Below are 25,929 nucleotides of genomic sequence, written 5' to 3'. Positions count from 1 at the left end.
TCCTCGACTTCCATAGTCACTTCACCTTCTCTACATCTAAGGAGAAACTGCAACATTGGCTCAGCCAGGTTCTTAACTTCGAGGCTGAACACCATCCTTACTTATTTCACATCCAGCTCCTTTCACTCTCTGGCACAGGCCAGCAGCTCGGTTCTACTGAAGAAGCCAAGCCAGACTGGCTCTATTTATGCAGAAGCCAAGACTGGTTTTGAGGTCAGTAAACCCTCACGATTCTTTGTGGGTAGAAAGCATGATGACCATGTTACCGAGGGCACTGACAAAAGGGTCAGGGGAAACCCTTGTCGTGGCAGAGCAGGAATGCAAATGTTTTCTCAAAAGCGGGTTAAAACTAGATTGTCTTGGAGGCCACACGGCCAGGGCTGAGTAGGAAGGATGGGAGAAGCACAGGGGAGGAACGTGGGCTGCGAAAGAAGGAGGTCAAACTCCGTTTTGCTGGATTCAGGTACTAACACAACAAAAAAACAGGTGGACAGCTGTGCCAGGACAGCTGAGGCAGCCGCGGGCTGAACAACGGGGCGTGTGCATCCTCACCGCGCGTGCGCAGCTCACTGGCCGCGTACCTTGGGGAGGAGTTCTCTCTCTTCAGAGTGTTGAGGTGGAAGAGAGAAGGCGCCAAGCACACGGCCAAGTTGGTGGGGGTCATCTGGTTCTCCTTGACGGCTGCAGTGACATCGCTCAGGAAGTAAAGGAGCGTTTGTAGGACCTCTCGGTTCTCGTCGGGCAGGAGCATGATGGCGGCCTTGATCGCCTGGAGACGCTGGTCCTTGGGCACATCTGCACGACACCAGCACTTCCCCCGTCAACCCAGTGATTTTCCATGTACGTTTGCAAGGAAACGTCCCAAAAGCAAATAACTGGCACCAAAGACCTCAGCCCAGCACTGAACAAGCACTTGCAGAAAGTGTCCTTGAGGTTAATATGGAAGAGATTAGGGATTGCACCAACGTCACTACCCTCAAGTATTTCCTGCCTGTGGAGGAACTGAGAATTTTAAACACCCACCATGACAATATACTCCTAAATCCACCTCAGAGTTCAGCTCCAGATGATGTCTGCTGTTTTCTTTTAGTTTACAGAAATTTGGTTTCTTTCTTTTCTAAGTACTTTTTTTCAAAACTCCTAGTTTCCTCAATTACTGAACATTATAGGCTTATACTTTTGTTCAGTTTCAAGAAATTATTAAAGACACATACAAGAGTACAAAAACTGAGATTTTTTCACTTTGACTACAAAGTGTTCAGCGTCTCCAAGGACTTTCCTAATTTTAACTGATCTGCTCATTCTTTAAATGAGGAAAGGAAGCTGCTAAAATATTCAATTTAAACAACAGATGTTTTTTATGTAGTAATTTAAGCTTTGGAAAGCCTACTGAGAGGCTAGTAGTAAAAATACATGCTTGAGAAATAAACCCATAAAAATATAAATAGTATAACAATATAATGTATATATATGTATAAACTAATAAAGCAGGTAGAAAATGCTAAACACAACTTTCAGGTCTCCTATACTAGGCAAAATTTTTCTTTTGAAAGGCATGTGGTGGAAAATTCAAGTCACTCAAACGCAGCTCCATAGGACAAACTGATTAAACAGCTCCATGGTTACAATACATAACAAATACCTTGGTGGGGGAAATGTGACCTGTGTTTTCATAAAATCTGAAAGGATGAAACAAATAATGAAATAATCCAGACCAGCTCCATTTCTCATAAAATCAAGTCCCATGCGCCAATTCTAAAGACAATTCTAGCTCTGAGAGAAGCTGCTTTTAAATTACATTGCTGTAATACCACACTGAGCCAAGAAAAACACAAGGCTGTAAAAGCTATAATCCTGATCTTGATCATTAATTTAGACAACTGTTTGCTTTAAGCTTTACTTAAAAGTGAGATGGGCATGGGGATTGTTTTCCCAACTATTTCTGGCAGAAGCTGAGATGCATAACAGAAAGATTATTTATTCATTTTACAGCAAGATAAAACACATGGACACCTGTGAAATTTTAAACACAACAGGCTTTGCTAGAGAGAAGTGAAGCAACTGAAATACCTATAGACAAGCCAGAGAGAGAGAGATCTTGGAATCTGCTCTTTTAAGTATGTTAGATTAACACTATTCTCGAAATGAATGAAAAAAAAATGAGTTCTTAGATTTGAATGTAAAAATGTACAATTGCTTAGTAATCGGAGAATGATGACAAAGGAGTTTTTCCTGCACTACTCAACAGATGTACAGAAATCTGTTTTGCAAACAAGGCAAAAAAGAAACAAAACAAAAACTGATGACCTGTCTCTAAGAGGTCATGATGTGGGTCCAAAAGAATGGCATCAAAGGAGCTACAGGTTTTGGCTGACCCCTTTCCCCCACCGCCAACCATGTCAAGGTCAAAGAATACTCACATTGGTATATCTGCAGAAAGGTTTCTGAGAGTTTGTTTGTCATCAGTGGCTCAGGCAGATCTCGAAAATACTGCTTCAACATGTCTGCCACATCATAAGCAGACTGTCCCTCATAGTTGACACAATCTATGGTGCTTTCATTCATCTGGCGCAGAGCCTGAATCCGGGATTTGACACCCGATTTTCTGAAGAGGCCAACCTTTGTTGGAAAAACAAAATAAAATGTAAAGTGTCAAGAGGGAAGCAACATTTTCACTGCAGAACTAGAAAATGATGCATGCACCTGAGCTCCCATGATTAAGTGGGACCTGCAGACATCGGCTCTCACCTGATCCAAACAATGGTTGCGGAGGTAGCGCATGGCCTGCTGGATGCTCTGGGGGAGGGGCTGTCCTGTGCGCTGAACGTTGACTGTCAGAGGGACCCCAAATACATTCCGGTCCTTGTAGTCTGGAACCTTGATCCTTTTCATGAACTTGGGCACAGCCCTATTGAGAAAATATTGGAGTCGGGAGGGATACATTGACTCGTCTTCTGTACATTTTGTCCACCTCTGCAGGTAAACCATGTGGGTTCTAGATCTGTGCTAGTAAGGTGGCTATTTAAATTTAAATTAAACAAAATTACAAATTCAGTTCCTTAGTCATATCAGCCACATTTTAAGTGCTCAATAGCCATTTGTGGCTGGTAGCTACTTCTGGACGGTGGAAATATGGAACATTCCTACCACTATAGAAAATCCCACTGCACAGTGCTATTCTAGATTTTCTAACAGCTGGGGCCATGAGGCCCAATAACATTTCCTCAGCTGGGGATGCTTCCTCCACTGCTAGCTCTGAGAATGGGGCCTATATTCTTAAGGGAGAACATGGGCTTCCTTCCAAAGTGGCGGCACAGGAAGGAACGAGAGAAAGCTACAGTCAAGACCCTAAGTAGGCACTTCATTTGTCCTGAAAATGGATGAGCATCATTTCTAAGCTCTTGATGAGATCCCGAAGTATTTAGGGTGAAAAAAAAGATCAGAATAAAAAAAAAAACAGCAAATGCATGATGTTGGTCCCACATAATGAGAACCAACTCCAGAGCTCAATGTAGGGTGCGGGGTGGGGGTGGGGGAGGAAGGCAAGCGAATGACCTGAAGTCAAAATAAATTCTCCTGCTGATGACCCGAGAGAACACAACATCTTTAGCTTTCTAAAGGAAGACAGAGGAGAACAATGAGGGTTTTGTGAGCCTACCCCAGGCTCCCTGGAGTCCTGACACCAGGTCCAGCCTGAGCAGTGTGTGCAACAGCAGGAAACCGCTGTCATGTATTTAATGCTGTCAAGCAGAAATTCCAGCTCTACAAATGACCTCTCTGAGTGGGACAAGGAAGGGCAAAGCTGAACAGGAAAAGAACTTTGTGTAGAGTTTCTCCTTACTCCATGGATCCCACAGCATGAGGCTTTCACGTTTGGTTTTGACTCACGGGAAAAACTGACCAGAACTCAAGAAATATTCTGGACTTTCAGATTCTTGAGGGTTTGGTGGTGAGGGGGGGTGGTGGGCCACTCAGAACCGAGAATGTGAAACATGCAGTTTTAAATAGCCAGCAGGGAAACTCTGGCTCGAAGCACAGAGGAACCCTGCGGAAGGCAGACTGCCCTGACTTGAGACTGCTAAACCCACAGCCACGGTGTGTTTCTGTTTATAGCTCTAGGAAAGGTAAAACTGAAGCGCAGGGCCAAATCCGTATTTCCATACAGTGAAGTATATGGATCGAGGCTGTAAGTATGCATAATACTCGCTTTGTCGGGGGAGAAAAGCCCAGCGGCGGAATGTACAAGGAACACATTACGATCTCCACTGAGAATCTGAAGCATGTGGGGGATAAACCAGTCAATACTTATTTCTGTCATTCAGAACAAACAACTTCTGTATTTAGCAGGGCTCACATAATAACAGCCTTTGAACAGGAGATGCTTTGATGCTGAAGTTAACCTCACTAGGAGTCCCAAGGAGGGGAGGAGCTGGGGAGAGAAGTTACGTTGCTACAATGATTCTGGTTTTGCTACCAAGTGCTACTCATGAAATGGACCAAGTCTCCATTTTACAAAGAACTAAAATTGTGCAAGTGGATAATGAACACTTAGATTAGTGAAAAGACTGAAGGAAACCCAGCTGATACTGCAAAAGGCGCTGGGACGTCAATGTAGAGGCATTTGTCTGCTTTGCACTCAGTAGGAAAAATATGCACATAATGGCTCCTGTCCATGACCTATTCAGCCCAGCAGTCTACATCTCACGGTATACACACCAAGGGCAGTACTTTTTGAGAGTGTGGACAGTTCAATAAATTTTATTTTCGTATATTATTTTTGTTTATAATATATTAGCATGGTAAATTCCTTTATTTTTCACTGCTCAAGAATCTTTGTTGGAAAAAACATAACCTGAACTCTTTAGCCCAGGTAGATTTTTGTGATATTGCAGATACCTATATCAATCAAAAATTATTTCTAAAAAACGTGCATGAAGCACTGTACATCAAGCATTTCAAAGTTGCTCTATGGATAGGATGCTCTAACAATCTGTGATCTAAAATTTTCTTCCCTTCCTTCCAAAACATGATCTAATTCTGTACATGTATTTGCCTGTAGTAGGCTATTCCTACCACTGGGAAGAAAGAGCCTGGACAATGTGGTAGAAGAGTAAAGAAGTCTCACCCTATCAACTGGCACTTTGTCACTCCTAGTGCTGAAAACTCAACCAAGCCTGATGGAAATTCTCTAAAGCTATACCAGCTTAAGCAGTATTGCGCATGGACTCAAGAATGCAGACACTTACAGCATCGGGATGATGAACTAAAGATACAGGATCCACCTGTTACACCCTCAGTGCTGGGACAGCGCTGGTTGAAAATGTTTTCAAATATGGTTCACTGGGCAGTTTAAACCCTTACCAGCTAAAGCCATGCTTATTAGAAGGCGTGTATTTCTCCAGCAGGGCGGTTAACTTCAAGAGGGAGTACTTCTGCAGCAGGTTCATCTGGGCCACAGACTGGCAGTTAATCTGCAGTGACACGGAGTTTAGGCTCGGTCGATGAGAGCTCTGGAAGCTGTGCCATCTTAGCCTGTGCCTGCGAGAGAAGGGGGTGGGATGTTAGTACGAAAGGTTTTTAATGGGTTGACACACAGTCAGCAGTGGGTCACTCACTGGCCTCTGATCTTAGGAACTGAGAAGATTCGATTTCCATTCCAGTCTATTTACTTTGTCCTGTGGTAAAATACATACATAAATAAAATTTACTCCTTTTACCACTTTTAGTATACAGTTAAGTTCCCTGGTGGCTCAGCTGGTGAAGAATCCGCCTGCAAGGTGGGATGCCTGGGTTCGATCCTTGGGTTGGGAAGATCCCCTGGAGAAGGGAACAGCTACCCACTCCAATATTCTGGGCTGGAGAATTCCATGGGCTGTATAGTCCATAGGGCTGCAAAGAGTCAGACACGACTGAGCGGCTTTCACTCAGTCAAGTACATGAAGCATTAAATACATCCATAGTGTTGGAGTTCCCTGGTGGCTCAGTGGTAAAGAATCTGCCTGCCAAGCAGGAGACATGGCTTCAATCCCTGTGGTAGGGAAGATCCCCTGGAGGAGGAAATGGCAACCCACTCCAGTATTCTTGCCTGGGAAATCCCATGGAGAGAGGAGCCTGGCGGGCTACAGTCCATGGGGTCACAAAGAATTGGACACGACTGAAGTGACTGAGCAACGATGACGACAAAGTGTTGCACAATCAACCAACCCCGCTATCCATTCACAGAACTGACTTCTTCCCAAATTCTGGTACCCAGTGAACAATGTTCATTAATTTTTTAGGATGATAGGATTTTCCCATCTAGCACTTTCCTTAGGAATTTCATGGCTATAAATGGTTCAATCCCATGTTCCCTACACAGCAAGCAGAAGCAGCCCCTTTCTGATCACCTGCCCCTCACCCCCACCAGGTAAGAAAAACTCTTACCTGTTGCACCTGGTCAGGGAGGCCCCGACCCCAGAATCCCTCCTTTCCGGGATGTCAGAGGGCTCCTCAGGCTCATTCAGTGAGTTGCCTGTGCTGTCCAGGTCACTGGGGGTGGCTCGGTCATTGTCCACATCCAGGTGTATCTGCTTGGGAGAGGACGGGCATGGTGAGACCGAGTCCAAGGCCGAGTCGGAGTCTCCCTCATCGGAAAACTTCTCCGACCACTGGTTGACTATCCTCTGCATCCCCTTCACGTGGTAGAGGATGTCGTCCAGCTCAGGGAAGATGTCCTCGTTCTCCAGATCGGCCAGGTCACCCGAGCTGGAATAGAGGATGGAGCCCGGCACGTTGTCGTAGATACTCAGGCGGCTGCTCACAGAGCTTGAGGAGTTACGCCTCTTAAGTTCCTTGGGGCTGCTGTTTTCTCTCCTCAGGCTGATGTGCCCGGGGCCGTGGAAGCTCCCGGTCCTCCAGTTCACAGAGCTGTTATTCCCTGAGGGAGAGAAACTGCCATTGGAAAGGGCTTTCGGGAAGGTGCCGGGCTTGTGATCTTCTGGGATGTAGAACACTGTGTCCTCTGGGTAGCTCTCCCGGTTTTTACAGTTCTGCTCCATGACGTTGTTGAACGTGGACTGATTGAAGGGATCGAAGCCCTCCAAGTACATGCCTCCCCGCTTGTTGCAGGCGCTGAGGCTCCGGGTCCTGGTGACGGGACTGGGAGTGCTCACGTTGCTGCTGGTCTCAGACTGGCTGCTGCTGCTGCTGGTCTGCGTGGAGCTGGATATGCTCCTCTTCCGTACCATGGGGACGTTGATGTGGTTGCCGTTGAGGGCGGAGATCTCCACGCAGTTCAGCTGCTTCAGTTTCTCCTCGTCTACCCCCTCCTGCAGGATGGGCCCGCTGATGATCAGACCCAGCTTGGAAGGCGCCTTGTGCTTGCTGTGGTGGGAGCCCTTGAGCTTTAAGCTCTCCATGCGCTTCAGCAGGCTGTGCGTCTTAGACTTGGCAGTCTTCTCATGGCCCTTCATGCTGAAGCTGAAGCTGGACAGTTCCTTGGGAGAGGGCAGGCTGCAGAAGGAGTCATCGTTGCCTACAAAGGTGCCGGAGGAGCAGACGCTGAGGACGGAGTTAGTCCGGGCTGGGGCCTCCTCCCCGCGCTGGGGTGCATGGCTGGTGAGGCTGCCTGTGCTGCGGACGGAAGCCACCTCCTGGTGATCGCTGAGGTCCGTCAGCATGTTTTCATGGCTCGGGGCGCTCTTCAGGTGGACAGTGTCCGGGGACCCAGGGATGGGGTCCTGCTTTGGAGAAAAGACGTCGAACTCTTCAAGCCGGGACCACCTCTTGCTGTCCCTCTGGAAAGTCCATTTGCCACTTATTGCACAAGGCTCGTCCTCGTCGGAATCTTCACTCTGCAAAGACAGAAGGGAACCATTCGTCCCCTGAAACCGGCAGGTAGCACGGAGCAGGGCGTGCCCTGAGGCCCGGGGCCAGGAGACTGACCATAATGCCATTCATGTCAATACCCGCCCTTACAGCTTTATTATTATCTTTTAAAATAACCAAGATGAATGTAAGCATTTCACAGGAAAAAGCCTGAGCAAGCGTTTCAAGCTAAAGAAGAGTCATTTTATGGAAACTCTGGGATCTATAGGCTGCTCTTAAATAGCTCACAGAGGAAACCTCTGAGATCTGTGAAAATTCCAGGCATGTAAAATATTTTGAACTGGAATCAGCAATGGGTAGGACTCCCTCTGGTCTGCCTCCAGTTTTGCTGTCCGTTGATAGTATGTGTTTATATTCCGTTTTGCAACTAAAATGGTGGTTCTCGAACACTCTCATCTCTCAGCCTCTTCCCTGTTCCTTTTCATTCCTCTCCCACCAACACGGGAACCAGAGTTAGTGCCACGAAAGTCCTATGGCGTTTCAAACTCAGGCATGCTCCAGGCCATTTAATAAGGCCACACGAATACCCAGTTCTGCTGGCATGTAACATGCGCACACCCGCAGAACATCTCTGCTGGTGATGCCCAACTTATAGACGGGACCCAGGGTTACACCGCGACAGACTATTGCATCCAAGCCCCTTGATGGGATATCAAGAGGCGCAGTTCAGTGACACATGTGGAGTGTCTCCCGTGAGCAGGGCCCCCCGGGACAGCGGGTGGAGAGCACTGAACGCTGACATGCAGGCTCCTCTCCACAGCTCCTCACAGCGTGAGGTGGGGTTCCCGCTCATTCATTTAAAAGGTTTAACTCCCCCAGGAAGGCAACTTGGCGCAGGTTAGATAATTAAAATTGGTACTCTGACAGTGAAAAATCTGTTCTTTGACCAAACTCACTTCTGTTTATTCTAATTTGTGGCATTCACTCCCACCACTACACCCACCTCTTCTCCTAAGATCTCATAAGACATCCTCACATTTCAAACACAGGAGAAAATACCATCCGAATCAGTTACGTGCCGGCATTTCACTAGAATGTGTGGGATTTCCAGCCTCCCTCTTTCTCCTCTAATTCCTTTTCTCCCTTCAAAGCTCTAGTCTTCCATATCCCACCAGCCAGCCTTCCCTGCCATCTCTACAGCTTCAAAACATAGGTACTCTTACACATGGGAAGACAGAGTTCCCAAGAACTTCAATTGCAATTTCTGCAGGGAGGCAATGCAAAATGCACCAGAATTCCTTAAGCCTCATCCCTTTAATATTTTGCAGGCATTGAGTTAATGAGGCAAAATCACAGAAAATCTGTTCAGATCAAAAATAGCAGGCAAGACACAGGGTATTGGCTAGCTGCAGCTATTGGTTTCAATTACATAAGGCTACGCAGTTTTTGGTAAACCTGTCTGGATTATAACATTTAAAATGTAGGTATTTTTAGAACAAGGAAGTAAGAATTTGTGAAACAAAATCTATCACAAAACACATAATCCAGTTTTTCATCTTCTCCTTTGTTCCTACTCTATGATACATTTTATATACTCACTCTTTTCCGATGAGGACTGATTTCCAGCTTCATCACCGCACATTTATTTAAAGTATTTAGACGCCTACAGTGCAAAGAAATAACATTAGCAAAGACAGGAAACCAAGGAGGGGTGGATAAATATTTTTTCCAAACAGTTGACGTGTTTGAGTTTCTTTAAATCCATTAATTGAGAAGAGTATCCGAAACTTCTTTAAAAAGTGAAGTTTAAAAATATTTTTATATTTCACAAGTTTTTTTCATTTACATTAAATATTACTATTTTACAGTGAAATGGCACACTGCAGTGGTTCTGTAAAATGCCTCTTATTCTTCACAGAACAAACAACCCTCATTTGAAGACATGTATTCTTCCAATAGCCCCTAAGTTGAGCCATTAAGTATTTCTACCCAGTGCCAAGAAGTAAAAGCCAGTGGTCTCCTTTCACAGAAGCAGGAACATGAATAAGTAACCAAGCTGAGCTGTTGGCGAATAAAGTGTTTGCTGTTGTAATGTATTCTATCTCAAATCAAAATTCAAATGTAAAAATTTAGTTATCTCTGACAAATGATAAACAAATGATAGGTAGTCTGTTAAAAAATTTAGTGAGCTCTGTACAGAAAGGAGATTTGAACTCTCTTTACTACTTAATTCTTTTTTCAGCTTCCTGTATAGGACAGGAAAATGCATTGGTATAGTCGTAGCAATAGTGCAAATGATTAATTTTAAAAACTGTATACTTCAAAGGTCAACATCTTTAAAAATTCAAAAAATAAGCGCTTGAGTCAGATTCTTCTTTGGAACAGGAGTCAAATTTTTTACTCTGAATGCTTTAAAAAAAAAAAAAATTCCAGCCAAAGAGTAATAATTTAAAATTAGGAAAGTAATTTAGCTTCATTGAGAATGAAGTACTTAAAACAAAGCAAAACTCCACCTCACTGGGAAATAATGAAATAACTCAAAGAAAGAAACCCTTTACAGACGCAGGAATAAACGGCATGTAAAACTGAATGACAGCTTTTCAGGCCCCAAATCTTCCTAACATCTTCCAGATGACCATCACTTAGTTGTCTTCAAATGGATCCTTAACATAGCTGCTGTCCACCATCAGTTAAGACTGCAGTTCTTCCTATTTCACAGGACAAGCACATTTAATGCACACAAGTTCAAACTGATTCTGAGCCCTCTTCAAGGCTCTATCGTTCTGATCCTGTCCTTGCAGCTTGTCTAATAACTTGGATAAAGGAGGGTAGAAAGTATTTTTGCCTGCTGATAAGACTGCCTTTGATTTCATAGATTATGTGGTAGCCTGCTTATAGGATAAACAAAGATAATCCTAAACAGAGCACCTATGCTCAGGAAAAGTCTTTCTGATAATGGGAACGGAAAGAACACAAATAACTTAAAAAAAAAAGTCCACAGACATTAAAACGAGTGGATATAAAGTCCCTTTCAAAGGGGCATCCATTACTTCAATGACTTGTATCCACAGTGTTTTAGTTCTCAAATGTTTTTAAGATGTAAAGAATCCAGGATGGTTACAGTCTTAGGTCTGGGTTTCATTAATCAAACCTGAAATCAAATACCCACTTGACTTCATTTGGGCTTTAATGGTCGAGTGGTGTTTATAATCAAGTTTACTAAGCATGGATGCCTCTGGGGGTGGGGGAGGGACTTACTTCACAAGCTGCAGATTTGAGTCAAACAGAAAAGAAGGTCATTTTTGTAAAGGTCAGTGTTACCTTTTCCTCTAGGTAGTACCAAGCTAATGGAGCTTCAAAACTGAAGCCCCGGAGTTATTCCTGAAGTTTTTATGGAATTCACGTGTCCCCTAGACACCTCCAAAGTGAGGGTACTGGGGTGAAGTAGCAGTTGGGGATGCACTCTGGGTCAGGCATTGTGCCTGGAGCCTCACGTGTATTATTTCGTCTTGATAGAGACACTGCTATTTATTTTCAATGTCTAGATGAGGAAATGAGGCTTGGAGTGGACACAAACCTGGTCCAAGGCTATAGGACTAAAGCACGGTGACTCTGGCCCTGAGAAGCAGTCTCTTCCGCGTTCCTTTCTAAAATAAATGTTAATCATGATAACATATGGGAGCAGCTTCTACCCTAAGTATGACTCCTCCAGTGAATGGCAGAACACTGGTATCTCACACTGTCTGTCCGGAAGCCCGGGGGTCCTTTCTGGCCCCCAGGGTCCCTGCTGGCTCAGCTCCTCAGGAATGTGTCAGTCTTATCTGCTGGGCAACTTGCACTCTGCTCAGAGGGGGAGGGAGCACAGAGTGAGCCATCAGAGGTTCAAGAGCTTTGCTGGAGGAGCTGCAAGCACCCTGATAAAACCATGGCAGGCGTGGTCCTGGGCCTCACGTAGTCAAAGTGAAAACAGGGAAAGCAGAAGAGAGGTGAGAAAGGAAAAAGGAACGTATACCTATGGCCTGATATATGGCAGAAACCATCACAATATTGTAAAGTAATTATCCTCCAAAGAAAAAAAATAAACAATTTTTTTAAAAAGAGAATAAAACATAAAAAAAAACAACCCCAAGAACATTGTTCCCCCATCTCTCTCTAAGAATATACCCCCAAAGAATAAATACTAGCCAGGTGTCAAGAACATCCATGAATAGCTTACCAGTTTTATTCTACTTTGAGATGCTGAAGGTGAAATGAAAGGTTCAAAGAAATGTATTTCCAAGATGCTGTTATTATTTGGCACTAAAAGGATAATGTTGAGTTTCCTAAGAAATATACTATTTAAAAGTATAAAAAAAAGAAAAAAGGAACAATTTCCCACATAGACCTGACAAATAAAAATTCTTCCAGGCCTTAAAGATATTTTCTTGGAATTACTGCAATTGCTTTTCTTTCAATAGGACCAAAATAGTAACATAGCTGAAATGTACTAAGTGGCTGGGTGCTTCACAGAGCTTAGGCTCTTCAAGGGCAGTTTAATAATAAAGTACAGACTGAAGATGCTACTGTCATTATACGATTTGTCATTATATGATGATCACTTTATTTAAGTAATTCTTTGGTGTATTCATAGGAGTCAGTTGTAACCTCACAGGAAAACAGCAATGTGGGATATACGAAGTTAGAGAAGATTTCAGAAAAGGTATTCCAAGAGGTCACAGTTTGCATTATCATCTGCATATGCTTCAAGACAAGTGAATCACTCCTCTAGTATTAATACTGAATGTGATGCTCTCGGAATCTTGGCTTTATCATCAGGGTTGGATCATAAGAGCAAAGCTAGCGCCGACTGGGACAAAAGCCAGTCTCTCCAAGGAAACAAGTATGTTTACTCCTTAAAAGTGGTGCATGTTAAGAATGCTGGTGAGCAATCCAAACCCAAACAATCTAGTAGTTGCATAATTACAACTTTCGGTCATTACAAAACTGTATAGAACTTTATATTATTTAAGACAGTATCATTATCATTCTCAAGAACACACTGCCTACAAGTTTTCTGCTCTTAGTAGATTATGTTGAGAGGTCAGCGCCTACTAGATTATTGACCAAAAGGAGCTTTAAGATCTGCACAAAACTTGTAAGTACATGAATGTTTATAATAACCTTTAAGCAGAACATGGGAGTGTGTACTAGTATGTAAATGGGAGCTTTTGCTCTGTGTGTGTGTGGATGGGAGGGGTGGCAGGAAAGAGAAACCATGCAAGAATTATTTCATTTAAAACAAACCTAAAGAAGTTTTAAAAACACTATTAAATATTTAATATTTTATTAAAGTAAAACTTTTAGCTGAGTTTCTGTGAACTACACTACCATATGTATTTAAAATCAACTGCTCAAACTGCTCAAACAAGGCAAAAACATGGAAGTCTATGAAAGAGTCTGTCTAGGAAAAAACTTAACAGATCACAAGGCAAAGTTTCAAACAACACTATAGATTCAGGGTCTGCTGGCCCTTTGAATTTTGTGGGCTGAGAGAGTACACAGAAGAGGCCAGTCTAGCAAATGAGATAAATACCATCATCAGTAAAAGCAAGTGTCCCCAACTACTCTGATGACATCCCAGGATCTGGAGGGCATTTCCAAGGAAGACGCTTGCCACTTCCTTCTTCTTCAGAACATTCGTTTAGCCCTCTCCAAGGAAAATCATTTGCCATAAGAAGTCTGTTTCTATGAAAGTGTGGACAAGAGACCTTGGGTTTTTCAGTACAATCAACTTGATGACTATTCCTGAATTCTGAATCCTACCCCAAGCCTTTCTCCACATACGCAAATCTGGGTGTCAGTTTTAGGCCCGATAATTTTTAAAGCACTTGACATCCATCATTGCTTTTCCTTCTTATACTTAACCTATGAGATATTATTCTACACATGGGGTCACAAAGAGCTGGACACGAGCGGGTGACTGAACAGCAATAACAGCAAGAGAAACCGAAGACCGATCAGAATACACTTGTGGGATCCAAAGAGAGAGCAAGGTCTAGTCGTTTTTAGGCTTTTCTTTCCATCAAAGATCTAAGAGTACAGATTTACTCCCTTCAAAGAGAGGTAGACGCTCTGATGGTGCTGAGAGCCAGCGTTAGCCACAAAGTACGGAGGACGCCCTTAAACCCAGAACAGGGTAACTACATTTCAAACTGATATTTAAGAAAAAAAAAAAAAAAGAATCTAATCATGACCCCTTGGGCTGTGATGCTGCCATGATATTTTTATGACCCAGAAATTCCTAAGCCATTGCTGCTGTTTACAGGGCACACTCACTCAGTAGCTTGAAATGTGTGAGACGGATGATCTGACGCAATGAGTTATGTCTCCTAGGACACATCTTAGGAGTGACCTCATTTCTAAGCGTTATCACCAGTGATGAATTGAGAAGAAATTAATTCTGTCCCACAGCTAAGCATTCAAACATTTCAAAAATGTCTGGAGTAATTTATATTCCAGATGTGGTCTCCTTCCCTCCTAAACTGCGTCGGGGACATTTTTTCATTACAGATGACATAGCTATGATATTATACACTCTGCAGGGTGTGGGTGGGGGGCTGTGGAATCAGGTTCCTTTCAGAAAGTGTCTACATACCCTGGGCTTTTCTAAGCAGTCATTCAATTGGATTTGGAAAGTGACAGTGTTTCTGTGGTTAATGCGGCATTTTTTTTTTCTTTCTGAAGCCAGGAGAACTAGTCCATTCCATACTCCATTGTAAATACCATATTTGTCTTTCCCTAAAACTCCTGCTTAAGTTAGGTGCTTCAGAAACCAATGGATGACATAAGAAAGGCAGAAAACAGTATTTTCACAGAGCTACAATTGCTTTCTTTTTGCCTGTAAAAGGGAAATACATCCTGGGTGTCATTCCACCTCAATGATGCTTTTCCAAGTTAAAAGTAATACTGAAATTAAAAGAAAATGAATTTTACAATCAAATAAACAAGTGAACTAGTCTGTGTATGATCTTTTTCTCCCCAGAATTCACCTTTGATGGCTTACAGGTTTTGAGAAAAATTACAAGGATGACTAGCTTAAAAACGAATAATACGTCCTGAAGAGCTGGAGAGGACTATCAGTGTCCTGTCATCGTCTGCTGTGTATTTTATCACTTCCACTTCGTTAAAGCCTGCGAGCTGCTCAGTGTGAAAATCCACCAGCACCACGAACAAGGGTTTCTGACAGTTTTTCTCACATTTCCCATCAGTGCTCATTTGCTGCCTGTCTACTTTCACAAGGCTGTGCTGAGCTATTTTACAGCCGTATTTAATCCTATTATTATGAATGTGCACGTGGGGAAGCTCAAGAGGTTCAGAGATGCTTTCCTGGAATTTAAGCCATGGTCCTCCTGCCTCTAGTTTGGCGTAGTCTCCCCGTCCCCCACATCCACTGATTCCTCTAAACGTATTACTTCCAATCAACAGCAGCTTTGACTCTTTGAGGGCACCTGGGTGGAGCTGAGCAGTCAACTACACTGCCTTAAAAAAAACAAACCCTGTTTCAGGTTTTCAAACCGCCTGAACACTACCTGTTTCAGGAAGCACATGGTATCAAATATGGAATGCTACTGAGTATGCCCTAGGGCAGTGCTATTTTAATGGCAATACTAAATAATAGGAAGTTACTAATTTTACTTAAAAGGCCTATGATTCATGAAGAAGTAAATCTCTATATACAAATACTATTCAAAAACCTGACATAAACAGGGGCTTCCCTGGCCGTCCGGTGGTTAAGACCTCGTGCTTCCGCTGCAAGGGGCACGGGTTCGCTCTCTGGCTGGGGAGCTAAGACTGTGCATACTGTGCGGCCAAAGAGAAAGAGACCCCTGACCTAATTAGAGCAAAAGCAAACTCATCTCAGGGATGAATACTGTGCTCTTAAAAAGGAAGGAAAGAGAAAGAAAACACTCAAAACATTTCAATTTACCTGCATAAAGCCTCAATAGCATCTCTGTCCAAAAAATCATGCTCTCTCTTGACTGAGGAAATATCAATGGGGAACAGAAGATCTGTAAGAAAAATAAAAACAAATATACTTATTGAGCATTCAGACTCTTGCCAATCTAGCCCAGTTTAGCAGAGAGAGAGAGAGAGAGAGAGAGAGAGAGAAACAAACTCTCAAAAACAAGATAATTTCTTGAATACTTACTGTGTGCAGGTTACCTCATTCCCTACCAAGTGCTATGGGAATGTAAAGCAGTTTAAGACAATATCTTGTGTCCTAAAGGAGCTTGGATATCAAGTGGTCTGCAGACTCAAGTGTCTGTTGTCAAAGATAAGTGGTTCAAAACACTGTTTCACCTTTAAACAAATCAGCAGTCAACAGACCTGCTATATACATTATAATTTAAACCAGAATGAATACCAGAAGGATGCTCCCTTCTAACGTGGCTGTTTCCTCCCTCCCCCCACCATGTGTGTCTTTGCTCACATTTGATCAGGGAAGAGGTCACAGAAAGCCAGGCCAAGGAAAGATCTAGAGAACAATGGTGGTTGTCAATGGAATCCAACCATTTGCATGACATCAAAAGCTAAAGAGAATTCAGGATGTGCTATTTTTAAACAAATACAAGCACTTCCATATGGCTTTCCAGGAGCTTATATAAATCCCCCTGAAACAAAAGGCCAGCTCTAAAGCTGGTGTAGAACCACAGAATCCCAAATCCTTTTATTTGTAGAAGAGTTCACTACTCTAAGAATACGTTAAGTTATCTCAAAATCGAAAAGCAGAAAGGGGGAAGGGTCAATTCAGTGGAAGAATTCCCTTTTCTGTCCCTCGTTGATAAACACATCCAGGAAGAGTAGGGAGGAAGAAGACCAGCAGTGCTTCCGTGGAAAACGACAAAGCTCTGGAACTGCCACTAGATAAGGGCGAGATATCCTTCTTTGCTGTTCCAAGCTATTAAGGTAAATAACGGGCCTTCCTAGTAAAAAACTTATAAAATATCGTGAGGAAGAGTCCTTCTATGCAGCTCTGTGGGTCAGGAACAGAGCACTGCAGGACACCGGAATACACAGAACCTAAAGATCCCTTTGGCCTCCCAAATGGCTAATGCTGCAAGGGGAAACTGCCATGGCTGTTGGTAGTTTTGGAGACACAAGTAACGAATAGTATTCCAGTTCTGGGGTTGACGTGGGAGCACGTGATGGTTCGTTATGTTTTTATGGCTTCTAACTTTTGACCATTGCTTTTAGAGGATGGTACCAAGCTCCTCATTTTCAGTCATCAATTTTCCAGAGATTATACTTATAAATATCTTTTTTTCCCCCAATGTTGAAAATTAACATAATGAGTGTTGTGGTCTATTCTTTTTTCCGAAGGCTAAAGTTAGTGATCCTGTTCTCTGAGTGGTAAGACAGACAGACCAATGAAATAGCTAGAGCCTAAAGATTCATGAAGAAATTTACAAAATTCAGTATTGGAGGACTGACCTCTCTTCATTACCTTCTAGACCAAATGATTAGGGAAATGATTAGCAGCACCACTATAGTAGCAATAAGAGAGAAGACTTCTAGTGAATGTAAACTATTAGTAAATACAAGCAAAGCAGATTCTAAAGCTGTTTGAAGCTTCTGGCAACTGTATTTCACTTTGAACAGACACCATGCACTCTAAGTATTAAAGGACAGGGCTTATATTAAAGAATATGCTTGTGATACTTAATACATGTATACCATAAAGTTAGCATGCCTGTTGAGTGCATCTGAGACAGCAACTTTGTTATTTTAGCAATTCTGAACTCAGTGTGCCCAGAGCTATATTTTAGATTACTTTCCTGACCCAAATTAACTTTAAAATTCTGTTTCAGAAAGGAATTCTAGGAAAAGTAGGGACTACACGCAAGAGAAGAGTGAAATAATTACTTTTTGTTGTTGTTGTTCAGTAGTTCTCAGAGTTCTTCAGGTTAGGATTTAAACTTCCAGCTTGGGTTTAAGCGCTGGAAGTATATATTGTCAATGACCAAAATAAAGCTAGGAATCAAGGAAAGAGTGTGGTGGTATGCGGTGTGTGTACCTGCCCTGAACAGAGGGACGGGACAAAGGAGAGAAATTACAAACGCTTAGAACAATGTATAGTACAACCTCAAAGTAGATTTAGGCTTCAAAAGACTTGTAAACGTCAAGGGACCCCCAAAATGTAACTTGCGAAAATACAGTCAGTCTCTTAGGATTTGGAAAGATGTAAGCAGAGACCGGAAGGGGATCTCAGCAAAGATACACATCACAAGAAAGGGCTGCTTGGCAGCAAATCAACACTAAAAATTGACATAATTGAAGGAAATTTAATTTCTAAACAGGAGAACAAAAGGACAAGCATGTTACTGCCACTGCAAATGCAATTATCTTTCCATATCTCCAGTAGAGCTGTGAACTGAAAATCCGATAGAATGCTGGGCTGCCCCCACCCAACCCCCTCCAAAGCCCTACTGAGAGACAGAGGTGCTGCAAATGGTAACAGGTCCAAAACTCTCCTACAGGAATAAGCAACTCCACATAATAAGCACGCGGGCTAACCAAACACCTTAAAAGAGAGAAAGAAAGGAAGGAAGAAGGAAAAGGAATTGGAGATATTCTGTGAAATGGAGGAACAGTAAGATATTCTACATAGTCTAATTATAAAATAATTTTAAACCCATCTTCATGGGGAAATATCGTACATTCAGTCTGGGCTACAAAGAGGAAGAACAGGGATTATTAATGAAGTAATGAGTTAGATTAGCTGAGTGAGCTAGGGATATAAAAATGATCTCTGTGGTTCCTCCCCAGTTTGCTTCTGGGGAGCATCCCTACTCCCTCCATTTCCCTCTTCAGTGCAACCTGCTGCAAGGGGACTCCCCTGCTGGTCCACGGCCTGAGACTCCATGTTCCCAATGCAGGGGGCCCAGTTCAATTCCTGGTGGGGAAACTACATCCCATAAGCTACAACTAACAGCCAGTGGAGCCAAATAAGTAAATATTTCCTAAAAGCACAGCCTGTTTATCTTGGGAGCGCCTCCAAGCTGACAAACTGTATCCGATCTTGGCATTCGTCGTTCAGTTGCTAAGCTGTGTCTGACTGTCACCCCATGGACTGCAGCACATCAGACTTCCCCGTCCTTCACTATCTCCTGCAGTTTGCTCAGACTCACGTCCATTGAGTCAGTGATGCTATTCAACCATCTCACACTGTTGCCCGCTTCTCCTCCTATCCTCAGTCTTTCCCAGCATCATGGCATTCTGTTCATTTATTAAAGAAGAATGCTGGTGACCAGCAGATACAAGAGGGAGCACACTGCCATTGCTACAGGAAGCAGCCTGCTTGTTATCATCCTAGAAGGATGGGAGAGCAAAAGAAACATCTTAAAATCACTGTTTATCGTGAGAAGAGTTGAACATCCCTGGTGAAAAGACTGAAATGACATTGTTTAACCTCATTCTTTCAGCAGTTTTGTCACATAATGCCTGTCTCATAGCATCTCCTTCCTCTTAAGTGGTGAAAAAGATGTATTCTTTCAGTATAAATCAACTAAAATTATGCTTGCTTTTGAGATATTTGGCAACCCCTTAATGGTGTACTCTGAGGCATGAACTGTTTTATTTTCACAAAATCTGCAGCATCTCCCCAAGTGGTGGACACCCCTGATGGTGCAGAATTAATACTGGCTTGTTGATTAGCTGAATGGATGGTTGGATGGATAGATGGCCAGACAGATGAATGAGAGACACTTGGCAATAAGAACAATAAGCCTCCAGTTTGAATGAATAACCTCTTCCTCCTGGATTATACAGAGCACACTCTGCCCACCCCAGGCAGCCAAAGACATGAGTGAGACTCATGGTGCTCAGCACCCTGTTTCGGCATCCAAGTGATGCTCAGGGTGCTGAGGAAGACATGAAGAACCAGCAAAAAGCCAGCCTGAAAGTGAAAGTGCTAGTCACTCAGTTGTATCTGACTCTTTGCGATCCCATGGACTGTCGCCCACCAGGCTCCTCTGTCCATGGGATTCTCCAGGCCAGAATAGTGGAGTGGGCTGCCATGCACTTCTCCAGGGGATCTTCCTGACTCAGGGATCTAACCTGGATCTCCTGCATTGCAAGCGGATTCTTTACTGTCTGAGCTACCAGGGAAGCCACTAAAAGTCAGCCTAGATCTTGGATTTTTTATTTTTAAAAAAGGGTCCACTTTTTTCTTAGTTAAAAACTGAATAACCTAGGAGAAATAATAATGACCAAATGACAATCTAAGGAAAAGTGAAAAGTCTAATGACAAAGTAGGGAAATATATCTACAACACATGACCAACAAAGCCTTAGTGTTTAGAATAAAGAGGTCTTATAAATTATCAAGAAAAGCACAATCAACTCAAGGGAAAAATGGGCAACAGATATTTTACAGAAGAGCAAACACATACGGCCAGATGGCATGAATAAATGTGTCTTATCATCAACAGCTAGAAAAATGGCAGTCAAAATCTGTAAGATATCATTTTATATCCATTTGAATGGCAAAAATTAAAGTCTGGCAATGTCAAGGGTTGAGAGCATGTGCAGAGACAGAATCTTTTTATATTACAGGGAGGGGTGGAATCAGTACAGGAACTTTTCAAAAACTTCCATTACGAAGTTGTACATACATCTTTTCAACTACCCAGTAATGCTACTCTTAGGTATGTGTGTCGGAGAAGGCAGTGGCACCCCACTCCAGTACTCTTGCCTGGAAAATCCCATGGACAGAGGAGCCTGGTGGGCTGCAGTTCATGGGGTCGCTAAGAGTCAAACACGACTGAGTGACTTCACTTTCACTTTTCGCTTTTATATATCGAAGAAGGAAATGGCAACCCACTCCAGTGTTCTTGCCTGGAGAATCCCAGGGATGGCGGAGCCTGGTGGGCTGCCGTCTCTGGGGTCGCACAGAGTCAGACACAACTGAAGTGACAGCAGTAGCGTGTGTGTGTGTTATTCCATGATGGTTACTTTGGCCAGGGGGCGGCAGAGCGACAGAGACTGGTAGGTCTGCTACTATCAAGGTCCTAGCTTTTTTCGGGGGTGGTGGTTTTAGGTGCTTGCTATATTTTTTCCTTCATGAAATATTCCAGTAAATAATAAAATGTCTGAAAATAAGCTGCACATCAATAATAATCATATACCAAGGACATGCTTATGGCCATTATAAAGGAATGGCATGGGACTTCTTTGGTGGTCCAGGAGTTTGGAATCCACCTGCCAATGCAGGGGACACGGGTTTGATTCCTGGTCCAGGAGCAGCTGAGCCCGTGCGCCACAGCCATTGAGCCTATGCTCTGGAGTCCATGCTTCGCAACAAGAGAAGCCAGCACAGTGAGACACCTGCGCTCCACAGCTGGGGAGCAGCCCCCGCTGGTTCTGTGAGCAGCAACGAAGACCTAGCGTAGTTAAAAGTAAATAAATGAAAAAAAAAAAAGAAAGAATGGTGCTTCCAGCTTACCTTCATAAAGCTGGGCATACTGGGGGAATCCTGCAGCTCGGAGCCAATCACAAGCTTCTTTGGCTTCAATTTCTGGAAGAGAAGAGAGGACAGACAAACATGTTAGCTATGTGTAACTCTGCTTCTTCTTCCTTAATAAACTCTGGTTTTGTTACAGAATTCCCTGATGAGAAGGGATAAGCAAAACACAAAATCCACTTATTCAAATGGTTTAAATTGTTTGCATCTTTTCAGACTTTAAAAGACACATATAATTATCCATCTTTCCTTTAAGAAACAAAAATGGAGTCTCAGGAGTAAGTCCCTCTGTGCTGCTTCTGTGTTCTGGTTACAAATAACTACAAAAACAGGGCATCATGAGAAAGTTGAAAGAGGATTAAATAATTGATTTTAGGTCTGGGCGCCTTAACTTGATTTACTTTTCACATCAATAGAAGGCCACCAAGTACATCTGACACCTTGGAAGAGAACTGGCTTGACCTGATGGGATGCGTGTAGTGGCCTGTATGTTGTGAAGGTGCCTCTTTGGGTCTATCAGGGAGCAGAGAGGTGCTGGAGGGCACTAAGCCGATAAACCCCACAGTCATGGCAGGCTGAAATGCCCGAAACAGCTTCTAGTACCCCGTGGTTAACATCTTATAGACAGTACGGATAAACAGTAAGGCCAAGAGCAACTGACGTGGTGTTCAAATTCATTCAAGCCCTACTTACGACCCCATTAAAACTGACTCACAGAGGAGTTCGGGGCAGAGTCATTAGTTTTTTAGTTTGTACAAAAAATATTCTTTCAACTCTTCTTCCCACCTTCCTCAGATCCTCAGAGTACTTAGCGTGTAAGGCTGCTGCTGCTACCGCTAAGTCGCTTCAGTCGTGTCCGACTCTGCGACCCCATAGACGGCAGCCCACCAGGCTCCTCCATCCCTGGGATTCTCCAGGCAAGAACACTGGAGTGGGTTGCTATTTCCTTCTCCAATGCATGAAAGTGAAAAGTGAAAGTGAAGTCGCTCAGTCGTGTTTGACTCTTAGCGACCCCATGGTCTGCAGCCTACCAGGCTCCTCTGTCCATGGGATTCTCCAGGCAAGAATACTGGAGTGGGGTGCCATCGCCTTCTCTGAGCATGTAAGGCTAGTCACTCATTTATAAATGTCTCAGTATAGATTAATTTACTCCACATTCAAATGTTCATTACACTTTTCTCCTCTGAGCCAGATAGGAGGTGGCTAACCCATCAGAGAGAAATATATATATGTCTCACTTTAATATATATCCCACTCTTGTGCAGTAACTTTATTGTTTTAGAGCAATAGGTTTGAACTTATTATTTCATGAGTTCTTTGAGTCTTTAGAGAAAAGAGAATTGAGAACACTCAAATTCATTAAAATAAGTAAGGATGGCCTTACTGAATGAACATGCCAAAGAAAAAAGCCTGCTACTGTCTTCTGATAAGTTAGTCAATACCTAAACAAAACCACTTATGGCAGCACAGAAGCAATAAAAGACAGGGCAAGGTTTATTACTCCGATGAATCTTTTCAGTGTGGTGATGAAAGTAGCATCATAAAGCACAAGATTCAGGACTGAACTTTGGGGTTTTGAAGGACAGAGTGGCTGGAACGTGTCACTCTATTGACATTGAAGAATCTCAATTTCTATACTGCATCAAACAATATATCAAACTGTCCAATGAGAGATCTGCACTTAACAGTTTACCTCATTCAATAAGGAATTAAAGAATCTTTAAATAAAATCATAAAATAAATATTTCCCAGAAAACTGTATTGCTGGAAAAACATATAAAAGTTCAACAGTTTATTTTAAGAGATGTGGAAACTACTTTCTTCTCTACCCCCATGGCCATGGCACAAAGACAGACATGGAGAGAAAAGAAGCTAAACGTTTGTTTTTTAAAAAATATTTTAAATATCTTGCTTCTTCTACTGTATAGAGGTTATTTCCACTGAACAGATTGTTAAACGTCAAACAATAGATTGTTAAAAAGTAAAAGTATTTGCTTTCTACATATTTTACTTAATAAAATAGCCAGAAATTCTCAACATCTACTTTTTCTGGACTATATTCAGACATGCTATCAGATCAGAGCACACACACAAGCCTTAATTGGACACAATTCTCCAGCCAGCATCACCACTTATTTAGAACATGTTCTTGATTTCTTATTAAAATGGCTTCATGCCAAGGGGCATGAAAGATGTATGGCATTATTTTCTCTACAGAATGATTAAATTTATTTATATAATACCTAACAAATCACAAAGTGTTTTCACATATGTGCTGTGCTTGATTGCTTAGTCGTGTCCGACTCTTTGTGACCCTATGGACTGTAGCCCACCAGGCTCCTCTGTCCATGGGGACTCTGCAGGCAAGAATACTGGGGTGGGTTGTCATCCCTCCTCCAGGGAATCTTCCCAACCCAGGGATTGAACCCAGGTCTCCTGCATTGCAGACAGATACTTTACTGTCTGAGCCTATTCATTTAAAGTCACTTCAGGAATACATAAATGCCTACGGATGTCTTGTCACTCTTATTCATCTGCCACCGCTAAGAAAAACAAACGCCCCCAAATGACCAAAAATTGATCTAAAAATCTCTGTTCACATAGTCACTCTTCTTAAGGGCAGTTGGTTAGAAAGAAACGATGTGAATAGGCCAAGGTTCGCATCTTGTGCAGATAATTTAATGGAAGGCTTACAGTGGCTAAAAAGCAGCACTTTCAAGAACTACAGAGATCAATATTTTCCCCTGCCTTTTCCTCTCCCTACTATAGATGAGAATGTTTTTCTTTTAGATACCAAACCACAGGAAACAGACACGCCTCTATTTAGTTTACATTTAACAATGTCCACTCAAAAAAGTTTAAGATGCATAATAAATGAGAACTTGGTGCTTCTATAGAAATCAGAATTAGAAAAACTGTAAAAAGCTTGTCATTGATTTTTTAATAAATGGGATAGTTACTGACTTCACTCTCACCCCTTTGCAGTTACCAAGAGAAAATGGTAACAATCTAAGGTCCATTTTATTTAATATAAAAAGAACCCATGTCTACTACCAGGTCAGGTAGGGATGTACCCTTTCTAGTTCCCTCCTGACCCAGGCCACGACTTCCACCCTTACCCTAACTGAGACTCCAGGGTTCCTGTTCTCTTTCCTGAGACTCCTGACACCAACCTTGCCTCACCAAACTTCCTACATTACAGTTTTGATCTTGTCTCTCCTGCACAAACTTCCCTGGAGCTCCTGCTTCACTGCTTAGAAAGCAAGTCTAGACATCTCCCTGGGGTTTCTAAGGTTCTCCATGTGGCATGGAACTGTTCAGCTCCCCAAACCTGCTCCATACCCCAGCCAAAGTAAACCTGGTCCTTCTTCACCCACCAACACATCCCTGGCGGAAAATATTCTCCCATTCTCTCATTATCAAATTTTACTCATCCTCCAAGGCCTCAGCCAAGTGTCACCTCCTATAGGCAGTCTTCCTAGATGCCTCCCAACAATTCCATCAATGGTTAACTTTTATTGAGCACTCACTGTGTACAAGGCCCAGTTTAAGCACTTAAGGTGTATGAATTCTCTGACTTCTCATATTGATCCTAACAGGTGAGTTGGGAATATCCCTAAGATATGAAGATGAGGGAACAAGTGGGGAAACAACCACTTCTTTCCATTCAGTTGCCACAGTGTGACAGAGAGCAAAGACTTGCAGAAATGAGCAACCCCAATTTCCCTGGAAAAAAAAAATGTATCAATGAACAACGTTAACAATATTAAGCCAAGCCATGTGAATGCTGCATTACTGCTGGCACTTTGACTCCCCCTGTGTCTGTTTTTGGAGGCCTCTAACTGGCTCTCAGGACAATCTTTTTTTTTTTTTTAATTATTCACCAGGCAAAAGTGCCATCAGAAACTGAAAATGCAGTGGAAATACAATGACACATTTAGATCTGGGTTTTCTCTAAGCCAACAACAGACAAATGTGTGAAGGAGGAAATAGGAAATTTTTATTGGAACCAGCTTCAGTAATGACTTGTGTTACATGAATGAGCCTCGGGAGAACCTTTGGTGTCTCACTGGGAACCATGAGGCCGTATCTGCACACTTCCTGGCATGATGGGGTGACCCTAGTTTCCCCTCACCCCTCAACAGTAAGTTAGAAATTCCCCAACCCCGTCATCGTTCCGCGGAACTCGCCATCTCAGTGACTGAGCAATGATTGTCGGGTCTGAGCAGGATGTGAGTACTTCCACCTTCCCTCTGCTCTGTCTGCCTGGTGGAAACCCTCGCGGAGCTTCCTGCCTTCTTTGCGATTTGCCATGTGCTTCCAAAATCGGGCCTCAAGGCAAATGCTCCACGGAATGCATCTCTTAAATACAATTCTAAGGAATCGGGAGGAATGTAAGAAAATTCAAGCACGTTCCGGATTCCGTGGATTCCCCCAACGCGGGCAGACTTGCGGGCACAGATTCATGGAAACGCGGATGCTTCACCAGCCGCGGAGAAGCATGTGGCTGTGTGAAGGGAGGCGCTGCTTTCTGATCTAAACCAAGATTCCTAACCCCGGTTACAAAAATTCCTTCAAATGGAAGGAAGAATTACTTCAAAGGATCAATTCTCCTGCCTCCAC

General features: G+C 43.0%; 1 protein-coding gene across 5 annotated transcripts in view; it reads right to left on the bottom strand.

The window, feature by feature from the left end:
• Positions 1 to 25,929, bottom strand: part of DLC1 (DLC1 Rho GTPase activating protein) — a 518,014-nt gene that overhangs the window by 8,500 nt on the left and 483,585 nt on the right. For all 5 annotated transcript variants that reach the window (XM_069573135.1, XM_069573134.1, XM_069573137.1 and 2 more), the window contains 8 exons: positions 21,289 to 21,360; positions 15,773 to 15,854; positions 9,406 to 9,469; positions 6,424 to 7,832; positions 5,362 to 5,538; positions 2,749 to 2,908; positions 2,421 to 2,619; positions 582 to 795 (listed from right to left, as the gene is read on the bottom strand). In XM_069573135.1, coding sequence (XP_069429236.1) covers positions 582 to 795; positions 2,421 to 2,619; positions 2,749 to 2,908; positions 5,362 to 5,538; positions 6,424 to 7,832; positions 9,406 to 9,469; positions 15,773 to 15,854; positions 21,289 to 21,360 — 2,377 coding nt within the window. The remainder of the gene's footprint in view (positions 1 to 581; positions 796 to 2,420; positions 2,620 to 2,748; positions 2,909 to 5,361; positions 5,539 to 6,423; positions 7,833 to 9,405; positions 9,470 to 15,772; positions 15,855 to 21,288; positions 21,361 to 25,929) is intronic.

The sequence above is a fragment of the Ovis canadensis genome, chromosome 26, assembly GCF_042477335.2.
Source record: "Ovis canadensis isolate MfBH-ARS-UI-01 breed Bighorn chromosome 26, ARS-UI_OviCan_v2, whole genome shotgun sequence".
In the NCBI taxonomy this organism is placed as follows: Eukaryota; Metazoa; Chordata; class Mammalia; order Artiodactyla; family Bovidae; genus Ovis; species Ovis canadensis.
This window is presented reverse-complemented; position numbering and strand designations above follow the sequence as displayed.